At 44.7% G+C, this 12,134-nt stretch overlaps 1 protein-coding gene across 1 annotated transcript in view; it reads left to right on the forward strand.

Moving 5' to 3' along the window:
* Window positions 1–12,134, forward strand: part of HTT (huntingtin) — a 188,906-nt gene that overhangs the window by 14,728 nt on the left and 162,044 nt on the right. Inside the window, exon 2 of the mRNA XM_042782637.1 lies at window positions 9,480–9,563. Coding sequence (XP_042638571.1) covers window positions 9,480–9,563 — 84 coding nt within the window. The remainder of the gene's footprint in view (window positions 1–9,479; window positions 9,564–12,134) is intronic.

Below are 12,134 nucleotides of genomic sequence, written 5' to 3' on the forward strand. Positions count from 1 at the left end.
CCCAACAGAAATAACCCAGGTGGGTGACTTTAAAATCAGGATCTCCTCAGTTGCTAATAGCAATTCCCACCTTGGAGTTTACAAAGACTTATGTGTAGAAAAGCCACACTAAGTAATTTACTACACCGCACTCAGTCTGTCTCCCAGCCCACCGTGCCTCAGCCAACAGTCTCTCACAGTCTCTTTCCCAGCAATGCTGGTCCCTCTGTGTGTCACTCAGCAATGCATGTCTCTTGCATCTCTTTCCCAGCAGCACGTGTCTCTTCCAGTAGCGCGTGTCTCTCTCAGCAGCATGTCTTCCTCAACCAGCGGTCAGAGAGAGAGTTCTGCCTTTAGGAAGCCTCCTTTTGAGCCCGGCAGGATGGTCAAACTAGCCAATCATAGCATCAGAACTCTAAGCACCTGAGAGAGAGTGGGCAGCTCCCAGAACATTATATTGTGCCACGCCCAACAGAAATAGTCCAGGTGGATAGCTTCAGCAATCAGGAGCTCCTCAGTTGCTAATAGCAATTCCCACCTTGGAGTTTACAAAGACTTATGGGTAGAAAAGCCACACTAAGTAATTTACTACACCACAGTGATTCAGGCTCTTCTTGGTGGTTTTTTATCGTTGACCCTTTGGTGGAGAAGGAGGTGGTGGCCCTTGCTCAGTAAGTGAAGTTGCTGGATGTGTGGGTGTAGTTGTATCCTTTGCGGACTGTTGTTGTCTCCCACTCAGTTAGACAAAAATTACAATTGAATAACCATCAAAAAATTAAAAGCACATGGACAAAAAACACACCATGTAATCATACAGGAACAGTAACCAAAAAAAAAAAACAAAAAGAAAAAAGGGGAAAAGAAGAAGAAAAAAACAAGAAAACCTGCAATATCTGGGGATAGAGCACTAAGAGAAAAAAGGTAGAGAAGAAGAATAATGAAGAAAAAAATGGGAAAAAATGCAAAAAGAATAACAAAGAACAGGGTTAACCACAAGAAAAAAGGGGGGAATAAAAAAAGAATTTAAATTAAAAAAAATTTTTTTAACTAGGAATAGGGAAAAGAAAAAAAAGCTGTAAACTAGGACCTGGGAGGGGAAGAGTAAAGAATAATAGTAAAAAGGACAGAAGTATTATTGATAATAGTTTTGAAACAGACAAATGCAAGCAAACTAAAAACCAGAAAAAAGAAAGAGGAAAAAAAAAAAAGAAAAAAATCGGTGGAGGACAGGGCAGGGCACCCAGGCTCCGTCTAAGCACACAGACTGGGATGGAAGTCCTGGAGGCCCAGAAGGTGGGTGAGAGTGGGGGATGGCCGTACCTCTGTTCACCAAGGGGTGTGGGGTATAAGAGTAACAAGAGGAATGTTGCACCTTTTCAGTCGTCCAGGTCTGGAGTGTCCTTGGGGTTACTGGCAGGGAGAACCTGTTCTTAAGCCCCTGGAATCTGGTAGAGCGCTGTCTCTTTAAATATCCAAAATGGTCAAGCTGCTTGTAAAGATTCAAAATGGCGGTGCCTTCCGGACAGACAAAAGTCCACAACTCAGCCTGTCTTTCTCTTCACTGCTGCTTCCCCTTTTATTCCCAGACACCAGAGTAGTTCTCTATGCAGTCCCTGGCTAGCAGGGCTGATTTTTAGGTTAATTTTTAGGTCCTACCACCACTCGGCAATCTCCAAGCTGTTTGTGCCGTCAGGATCACTCAGGATTGCTGCCAGACTGCAGCTCTGTCTGTCTCCTTTTCTTGTATTTTCATGCAAATTCTTCTCCTAGTTGTGGTTTAGTACACTTCTGTATCCTTCCCTTCAAGGCTCAGGAGTCCAGGATTATCTTGTGTCTGTGTTAATTGGTTCCCCTTTCCTTTGTTGAAGAGGGTCTGTGCAATCTTTCTGCCTAGTCCGCCATCTTGGAATCGGTTCTTCTGCCTTTTTTTAAATGTAGAGAGTACTTGCATGTAGTAAAATGCTCTCTTTTCAGTGTACTGTGAGAATGGTGGTGTGGTGTTGTCAGACCTCCTGGTCTTACCTCACAAGGGGAGAGAAGACAAGATGGAGATTGGAATCAGCTGCAGGCTGGTGCCAGTGACGTGCTGGCCAGGCCTCCCTCCCCTCTCCTCCCTTCATCAGTTCTGATGGCAGCCACCCCTCCCACACGGCACCCTCCTCCTCTGCTGGGTATGATAATTCATTGCAGTGGGCCACAGAACTCACAGACAGTACTCATGGTTATGTTTTTTTTTTTTTTTTTTTAAGAGAAGTAACAGGGTATTTGGGATCAGGATCAAAAGGTTTTCCCTTAGGACCAGGACAGGTTCAGGACCGTGCTCCCAGCCCCTCTCGTGTGTCTGTGAGGACAGGCTCCTCTTTGGCCCTTCTGCTTGGGCAAGTGTCACAGAGCTCTTTCAGCATTGCTGGTCTGTGCTTGGAGGTGCCTCACTCAGCACGCACGGCTCTTGCCTGAAGTTGGTCTCGTCTCCTGCATGTGGATCAGCACTCACTGGAGCTGCTGCACCTCGTGGGCTGGGGAGCCCCCAGCACCGTCCTGTGCGGTTCTCCTGGCTGCGCTGCCGCTCTTTCTCTGCTGCCATCTCTTGCCATCCCGTGCCTCCTCCTGTGGCCAGCTCTCTGTCTCTCTCCAGAGTCCAGGAGGTTCTCAGCATAGGGATGCTCTCCACTTGTGGCTCTTCTTTCCTGATGGTAGTGGGGATTCCCCCCCTCTCCCATTCTGGGATTGGCTCCCAGCGACATGGCAAAACTAACCAATCCCCTAGTTAGGGTTCCATACATCTTATTTGCATGGTCCCACCCTCGAAGGGTTCCATGTGCCTCAGCTGCATTGTTACCAAGCCATCTCGTCCCCTTAGTGGGCCCCAACACCTTATTTGAATAGTTTCATTCATTATGTGGGAGTCACAAGACCACGGCAAGGAGGGCCATGTAAAAGTGAACTTTTACGTGGCTTGTGCAGTTCTGAGAATTTTAACAAATACATAAAGCTCTGTGACAGCTACCACAGTTTTTTGAACACTTCTACTCTCCCCCCAAAAAAACTTCCTTTGTTGTCAACCTTTTTCTCCTGCTCCTAGAAATTACTGATCAGCTTAGTTTTCCTATCCTAGAATGTTGTACAAATGGAATCACATAGCAAGTGGCTTTTGAATCTGGTTATTTCATTTGGCATAATGCATGTGCGATTCATCCTTGTGTGTGTTGGTGGCTGGTTCCTTTTTTGTTGTGAAGTGGTGTTCCATGTATGGATGTACCAGTTTATCTGCTGACCAGTTGAAGGGCATTTGGGTTGTTTCTGTCTTAACCCTTTTGGAGTGAGTGGTTCATGCAGATGGGAGGTTGGTGGTGAGGGAGCAGGCACGTGTGCTTCATTTGATGGTATTATCACAACTGGTTGTCGGGTGATGTTTCTACTGGAGGGCAATAGAACAGGGAGATATCCAGGACAATTACTGAGGCAGAAGGCCCACACATCACCTCTGCTCCCATTCATTGGTGAGAACTAAGTCATGTGTCCACACCTAGCTGCCAAGGGCCTCTGAAATGTCACTTCTGACTGGGAGGCCACGGGTGTAGGAAGGGAAGAACAGAGCGTTGGTAGGTGACTAGCAGGCTGCAGGACAACTTGTCAGTGAAGCCCCTTTTTAGAAAGGGACAAATGGAAGCAGCAGCCACTGCGCCTTTGGTGACGGTGGAGACCCTCTGTGCTTGCCATTGCACAGGTGCCCAGCTCTTTTCTCTGCTTGGAACCGGCATCTCTCTTCTTGGCTCCTGACTTTACCCCTTTGGAGCATCTTCTTTGCTCCTTATCCTCCCTGGCCGCACCTGAAGTGCCTCTTGGAGGACGTGCCTTCATTGGACATGCGTAATTTTCATAGCCTGTTTCTTCAAGTGCACTCTTTGGTGCTTGAGGATTGTGTCAGGGATGAACCCGTCACAGGTGTTAAGTAAGTTCACCTTAGAATTTCTTTAGTACTGGGACTCCCTCAGACACTTCGTAGCACTCTGGTTTAGTTGTTTCCACATGTTGGTAACCAGCCACAGAGTTCTCTTCTGGACATAGTTCTTCTTTTCTTTTTTCTCATGCATTTTATTGAAATATAATTTATGTACAGTGAAATACACAAAACTAGAGTGATGTAGGTCGATGCTTTTTTTTTTTGCAGTGTTCCCTCCCCTCCCCTCTCACCCCTGGTAACCAACAAAGAAAGTTTCCTTCCATATATAAACCTTTCCTTGACTTTTTACAATAATGGACTAATACTATATTTGTCCTTCTGTGATTGACTTATTTCACTCAGCATAATGTCCTCCAAGTTCATCCGTGTTATACAGTGTTTTGCAGATTCTACATTATTTTTCAGTGTTGCATAGTATTACATTGTATGTATTTACCATAGTTTGGTTCTGTCAATGAACACTTAGGTTGTTTCCATCTTTTTGCAATTGTAAATAGTGCTGCGAAGAACATGGGTGTGCATATGTCTGTTCTTGTCCTGGCTCTCACTTCTTTAGAGTATATACCTAGTAATGGAATGGCTGGGTCAAATGGTATTTCTAATTCCAGCTTTTTAAGGAATCGCTATACTGCTTTCCATCATGGTTGTATCATTTGACAGTCTCACCAGCAGTGTGAGGGTCCCCATGTCCACATCCTTGCCAGCATTTGTTATTTTCTGTCTTGTTGAACTTTGCCATTAGTGCTGGGCTGAGATGCTATCTCGTTGTTGTTTTGACTTGCACATCTCTAACGTTTGTTGGCTGCCTGAATATCCTATTTGGTGAATTGTCTGTTCATATCTTTGGCCCATTCTCTAAAGGGATTATTTCTCTTTTTGTTGTTGAGTGTTGGAGTTTTCTATAAATTTTAGAGATAAGTCCCTTGTCAGATAGGTTGTTGCTGAATATTTTTTCCCAGTTTGTAGGTTCTCTTTGACTTTTTTGGAGAAGTCTTTAGAAGCACATAAAAATTTAATTTTTAGAAGGTCCCATTCATTTATTTTATCTTCTGCTACTTGTGCATTTGAAGTTATGCTTGATAGTCTATTTATGCTATATATACAACAAATCACTGCTGTTGAGTTGATTCTGACTCATAGCGACTCCTCCTTGGGTTTCCGAGGCGGTATCACTATGGAAATAGATTGCCCAACCTTCCTTCCGAGGAGTGGCTAGGGGGTTTGAACCGCTGGCCTTCTGGTTAGCACTCAGGTGCCTTAGGTACTACACCACCAGAGCTCCCATATATAAGGGCCCCTAGATTTGCCCCTAGTTTTTCCTTGAGGAACTCTATAGTTCTAGGTTTCACATTTAAGTCTTTGATCCATCTGGAGTTTTTGTGTGTGGTGTGAGGTACAGCTCTTGTTTCATTTTTCTGCAAATGGATCTCCAGTGTTGCCAGCACCATTTGTTAAAGAGACCACCTTTTGCCATTTAATGTATTTTAGCCCTTTTTCTGGACATAGTTCTTGAGATTGCTGTTTGGCTTATTCTTTTGAGTGATCATCCCTCTCTCTACCTTTGATGATGCTTACCTTGAAGACCACTTTAACGTGTTTAAGAACAAAGATGTCATTTTGAAGACTAAGGTGCACCTGACCTAAGCCGTGGTCTTCTCAGTAGCCTCATATGCATGTGAAAGCTGGACGATGACTAAGGAAGCCCGCAGAACTGACACATTTGAAGTGTAGTGTAGTATGTAAGGCATTTGACTGCTAACCAGAAGGTTGACTGTTCAAACTCATCAGCTGCTCCACAGAAGGAAGATGGGACAGTCTACTTCCATAAAGATTTACTGCCTTGAACACCCATCAGAGGTTGCTATGAGTCAGAATCAACTTGATGGCAGTGAGTTGGTTTTTCAGTTTTGGTGGCTTGGCAAACAATACTGAAAATAACATGGACAGACAGAAGAACGAACAAATCTGTTTTGGAAGAATTATAGCTGGAGTGCTCCTTAGAAGCGAGAATGGCCAGACTTCATCTCTCGTATTTTGGTCATGTTATCAGGAGAGGCCAGTCCCGCGAAGGATATCCCGGTGGGTAACGTGGAGGGTCAGTAACAAAGGGGAACACCCTCGGTGAGATGGATTGACACTGTGGCTGCAAGGACAGGCTCAAGCATGGACAACTGTGACCAGTGCATAGGACGGCCAGTGTTTTGTGCTGGTGTACGTGGGGTCTTTGTGAGTTGAAACTGACTTATCAGCACCTAGCAATACCACCTTGAAGGCATTTGAAACCATAGGTTTGGGTGGGAATGAAGCCTGTCTAATCTGGTCTTTGTCAGCCCAGGCTGTTCATCTCCTTTTCTTCAGCCTAGACGTCTTACTGGGAGCCTTCTGGGAAAGGCTCTGAGCTGCAGACTTCCTTCCAGCTGCTTGGTGATACGGAAATGAGGCCAGCCATTACTTATACTTTATTTTATACCTAATGGTCAGTATGACACCTGTGTGATACGCTGATGACAGTCAGTTAGCAATACGAATTTGAGAAATAGAGGCAGCTTGGTGTATATTAAAAACCTGACCTTGCTGCTCTCAAGTTGATACATTATTTTAAGGAACCTGGTGTTACAGTGATTAAAGCATTTGGCTGCTAATCAAAAGGTCAGCAGTTTGAACCCACCAGTGGCTCTATGGGAGAAAGATGAGGCAGTCTGTTTTGTAAAGATTATAGCCTTGGGAACCCTGTGGAGCCGACCTGCACTAGCCTCTGAGGTCACTGTGAGTCAGAATTGACTCGATGGCAGTAGGTTTGGTTTTTGGTTTTGTATTATTGTATTTCATTGTCCATTGTAATTTATTCCATTCTCATAGATCTGTGTACTGAGAAAGAAAAACAAGTTACTGGTGAAAGTATGATGTGCATCGATTGTAAGCTGCATCCAGTTAACAGAGATGAAAACAAATGAACAAGTGGAACATGAGCTGTGAACTGGGGACCCAGGCTGGGCTTAAAGCCACAAGATTGTGCTGAAGTCCTGGCTGAGTCTGAGTTCTCTCTAGCAGCAAAACCAGTGAGAGAAACGGACAGGTGGACAGAAATGAAGACAGATCTATGTCCAGAAAAGGGCCCACACGGTGGTGGGGGTGGCAGGGAGGGAGCAGGCTGGAGCCTCGGAATTCTGAGGGCTGGCAGACAGCGGCATCACTGGGAAGGTATCTCCCAGTGCGGTCACTTTTTTTTTCTTTAATTGTGATTTGTGTGAAAGTTTACAGAGAGCAAATTTCACTTTCCATACAGTAGTTCACATACACTTTGTCTCATGACATTGACTACGATTTACCACAATGCAACAGCTCCCCTCCCTCTTCCTCCCCATAGTTACCTCTTCCTTGTGTCCTTCTCTCCGTGCACTCTTGCCCCCTGGGTTGTCTCCCTGTGCATACACATCCTTCTATTCTCCCATGATTGTTCTCTCCAAGGAGTATATCTATCAGAGGTAAATGTTCACCTCATATGCCCATCTTATGTTTGGCTGGAAGCCACAGGAGGGGGTGCAGTTCCAGACCTGAGAGGACCATAGTCTCAGGGGTTCCACCAGGCTCTATCAGACCAGCAAACCTGGTCTTTTTTTTTCCAAATGATTTTGAGTTTTGTTCCACATTGTTCTCCCACTCCATCCAGGATCCCCTACATAGATCCTCCTCCGAGTAGTTGACAGTGGTAGCCGGGCACCATCTAGTTCTTGTGGTCTCATAGTCGTATAGGCTGAGGATTGCATGGTGTACCAGTCACTAGGACTAATTGTTTCCATGAACCTTTGGTTTTCTTCATTCTTCTTTGCTGTGGACAAGGAGAGACCCATCGTTGCATCTAGATGGCTGCTTGCAAACTTTTAAGATCCCAGGATGTGGAACAGTGATTTGTGTAGTATGTTATGCCAATTGAGCTTGATGTCCCCTGTGACTATGGTCCTGAGCCCACAGGTCCAACTACTCACTCTCTCTGGGTAGCTGGCTGTGGCCAAGAAGTGATTACAACCTTGTCCCTTGTCAGCTCTACTATACACCTGGGAATTGTTACAGAACATACCAGTACACTTGTAGAAACATTGTCTGCCAACCCTATACACGGTTTTGTCTAGTATGGTAACTTACAGTGTCACCCCCGACCGCATCCTGTACCAGACCATACAAAATCTTTAGTAATGTTTATTTTGGGAGCTCTGGTGGCATAGTGCCTAAGACATTCAATACTAACCAGAAGGTTGGCAGTTCAAACCCACCAGCCACTCCTCGGAAGGAAGATTGGGCAATCTACTTCCGTAGTGATACTTGCTAAGAAATCCAAGAAACTATGAGTTGAATCCAACCTGACATCACTGAGTTTGGTTTTTTTTTTTTTTTTTTTTGAATGTTTATTAAAAATTTTAATCATAGAGTAATGTGGTAAATATAGTTGTAAATTGCTTATTAAATGTAGTATTTATTAGATTGTATGAATACAGGGAGTGCTGGTGGCATAGTGTCTAAGGCATCTTACTGCTAACCAGGAGGCTGGTGGTTCAAACTTACGAGCCACTCCTCAGAAGGAAGACTGGGCAATCTACTTCCTTAGTGATACTGCCTTGGAAACCCAAGGAGGGGTCGCTGTGAGTTGGAACTGACTCGATGGCAGTGTGTTTGGTTTTGTGGGACTTTTTGATATGAGCACAAACACAAAATTGTTTTGTAAAGTCTTTCTGCATTGAGCTACGACATTACTTGTGACTGAGTGGAGGCCTGTTTTGATATTTTCCTTTTCTTTTAATGAGTACTTCATTCTCAAAGAAGTGATTGATACAGGTTCACAGATACCGCTAGCACAATATTGTAGCTAAAACTCCAAAAACTGACCACATCAGTGACCCTAAGAACACTAGCAATGAGGAGAAGAGCAGTTCATGCTCATAGCAGGTGCCGAGGAAATCATGTGATTGGAAGTGTCTTTGTGATGAGGTCATGACAGCTATGAGTGGGGAGCATTAGACAGTTCGGAAAGTACATTAGTTTCAAGTTCTGGCCTGGTGAGTGTGTTGATACTTATCAGCTGGCTTTACAAATAATGTTTTTGTTCTTAAAACTCTCTGCAGGGATATTTTTATAGAAATAGTAGATTTCTGCTGAAATGTGGCAGAACAGTTTTCGATGCAGCCGTTCTTGGGTCGCCCGCTCTAACAGCGTCACCTTGTGTGGTCTGCACCCCCCATGCCCGCCTAGTGACTCTGCTGCTGGTGGATCCAGATTCCGCATGCCGGGTGCCAGGCTGTGCTGGCTACTTCGGTTTTCCTTCTCTCGAAGTTGGGGGAATACGCTGCTGCAGTCGTGTCACCTGACTGCAGCGGGGGTGCTGCTCACGCCCAGGAGCTCCCCAGCCACCCCCAGGGCAAGGACAAAGGTTTATTCATGTCGTCAATAAGTACTTGATTGAACGAGGGAGGGATGTGTACAAGTCAATGCAGTGGATAATTCAATATCTTCATTTCATTTCTTTTTCACTTTTGTTTTTTAGAAAGAAAGAACTCTTAAACACCAAGAAAGACCGTGTGAGTCACTGTCTGACAATATGTGAAAACATGGTGGCACAGTCGCTCAGGTAATTGCACGTGGAACCCTCCACAGAACACGGAACTTCATGCATGTGCGGCCCCAGCAGGCTGCAGTCTTCCCTCTGTCCCCTTGTGTCTGACAGCCTTTGAAGCAATCCATTTAGAGTAAAGGCCCTTTTTCCATCTTGCTGGCCATATTTCAGGGCTACCCATACTCTGTAAGGAGTGCTGTGTCCTATGTGCCAACTGAACAGCATGTGCTTATTTCATTGCCTCGGTGGTCACTGGGTCAGTCTTCCAAGCTCTTTTCGTTGGGTGCTTGGACATTGTTGTGCAGTCAGTGGGAGAGTAGCAGGGCCTGCAGCGTACCTCTCTGTCATTAGCTCTTCTTCAGAGTTCGTGGTACGATTTCTCCTCCGTAGCACGGCCTGTGCTTCCCACGGTGCCTAGTGCTGCACGGCTCAGCTGCTCTGTGCGGTTACTGGGGTCGGGCATTCGGATTCTCTTGCTTGAGCCTTCTCACCAGTGTGAACCTTTGCTAATTCTTCTTCTTCCTTTTGACTATCTTCTGGCCATTGCTACTGAGAACAGTGGCTGGTTAGATATTTTGGCCCTGTTTCAGTGGGTAGGAGAGGAGCTGTAAGCACCTATGATTTCTGAGTTCTCTTCACGCAGATGGACATGAGTGACATGCTTCTCTCCTTATTTTGTTCCCTTAGAATAAGTAATTCCTGGTACTTTCCTGCTGGAAGTTGGACAGAGAGAGCTCCTTATCATTTGTTAGATTAACTCTGATAAGCATTTCAGTGCTTCTGCTGATTCACTGTGATGGTTAACTGCAGCCTTGCCTTTGTGTTTCATACTTTCCAACGTGACCTCACAATTACACATCTTCATTTTAGCTGATCTTGTTCCCTCGCTTGTGAAATACGGTGGGTGATTCTGACTTCTATCCAATTCAGAGAAATGCTGGGAGGAAAACAGTGAAATGGCAGATGAGGCCCTGTTCTCCAAAGAGTAATGTAAAAATGCCAAGTTAGCGTCATATTCTAGAAAACAATGCTATGCCAGAAGTAAAGTTAAAAAAAAAAAAGTTGGGCTCACCCTCTGCTGCATACACACTGAATGATTTCCAGTAAATTTTCACTTCTGTGGCCCTCCGTCATTTCATTTATGAAGTAAATGCTAATTTGTAGGGTTTCTTTGAGATCAAATGATACATGTGGAAACACTGTAAAGACCTGCATGGATGTCTTCATCAGCTGCCTAAGAGTGAGACATGTGTCCTGTTACACTGTATGTTGTCCAAAGTATAAATTAGCGTGAGCTGTGTGTGAAGTGGCTTTAACTACTTGGCAAACGTTTGATGCCCTGCTGCTCAGGTATAGCTTTGTTCACCCAACCTTCACGTCCAGGTCTCAGAGAACGTTACTTTACTCGGAAGCAAGTTTGCTGACCTCTGCCCTCTCCCAAATGGACACTCTCTAGTCTGAGTGCTTTGTGCTTTTGACTTGTCATTTTGTTTCTTGATAATTCTCAGTGGGATAATGAGTTTCTGGTCCAGATCCCACATACTAATAATGTGTGTTGAGCTATCTTGAGATCGATTTCTGGCTCAGTTTGCCATCTTAAATAAAAATAAGAGTTGTTCATAGTTTTCACATTAGTGTATCTTCTCTGTCTCTATGAAGTAATACGGACCGTTCATTGTACTTGTTCTAAAGAGGAGTGTGTTAATGGGATGTCTTACAGAGTCAGAGAAGTCGTCCTTGGTTTCATGAGCTCAGAGAACAAGTGAGTTTCTTTCAAGATGCTCTTCCTCCTTTGCAAGGTGTTAGGGATTGAATTGTGTCCCACAAAAATATGTGCCAAAATATTAACCCCTATACCCGTAAATAGGACTCTGTTTGAAAATAGGAGTCTTCTTTGGTTGTGCTAATGAAGTCATTGCTAGAAAGGGTGGCTCCTAAATCAAATCAGATCTGAGTTAGAAAAAGCAAAATAGACAGAGACACATGGGGATGATGTTATACCAGGTAACCCCAAAGAACTCCTGATGCTACCAACCGAGAAAGATCTCCCTCCAGAGCCATGGCCCAGATTTGGACTGCAGACTTCCTGAGCTGAGAGAAAATACACGTCTGTTTTCTAAAGTCTCCCACGGGGGGTGTTTCTTGGGCACAGCAGCACTGGGTAACTAAGAATTTGGTACCATTGGTGGGTGCTGTGCTAATGAATAGCTAAAGTGTGCTCAGGGCTTTGGGATTGGGTAATGGGAAGAGACTGAAGGAATTTTGGTGTGTTTGCTAGTAAGAGCATCAGATAACATGAAAAAGGGAGATCTGGTAAGATGGTGGACTAGGCAGAAAGACTGCACAGACCCTCTTCAACAAAGAAAAGGGAAACCAATTAACACAGACACAGAAGATAATCCTGGACCCCTGAGCCTTGAAGAGAAGGACATACAAGTGGACTAAACCCCAACTAGCAGAAGAATTTGCGTGAAAATACGAAAAAAGGAGACAGACAGAACTGTGGTCTGGCAGCGATCCTGAGTGATCCTGACAGCACAGACAGCTTGGAGATTCCCGAGTGGTGGGAGGACCTAAGAATTAGCC

Source organism: Orycteropus afer, unplaced genomic scaffold, assembly GCF_000298275.1.
Source record: "Orycteropus afer afer isolate SDZICR_OR568_19922 unplaced genomic scaffold, OryAfe1.0 scaffold00398, whole genome shotgun sequence".
Classification (NCBI taxonomy): Eukaryota; Metazoa; Chordata; class Mammalia; order Tubulidentata; family Orycteropodidae; genus Orycteropus; species Orycteropus afer.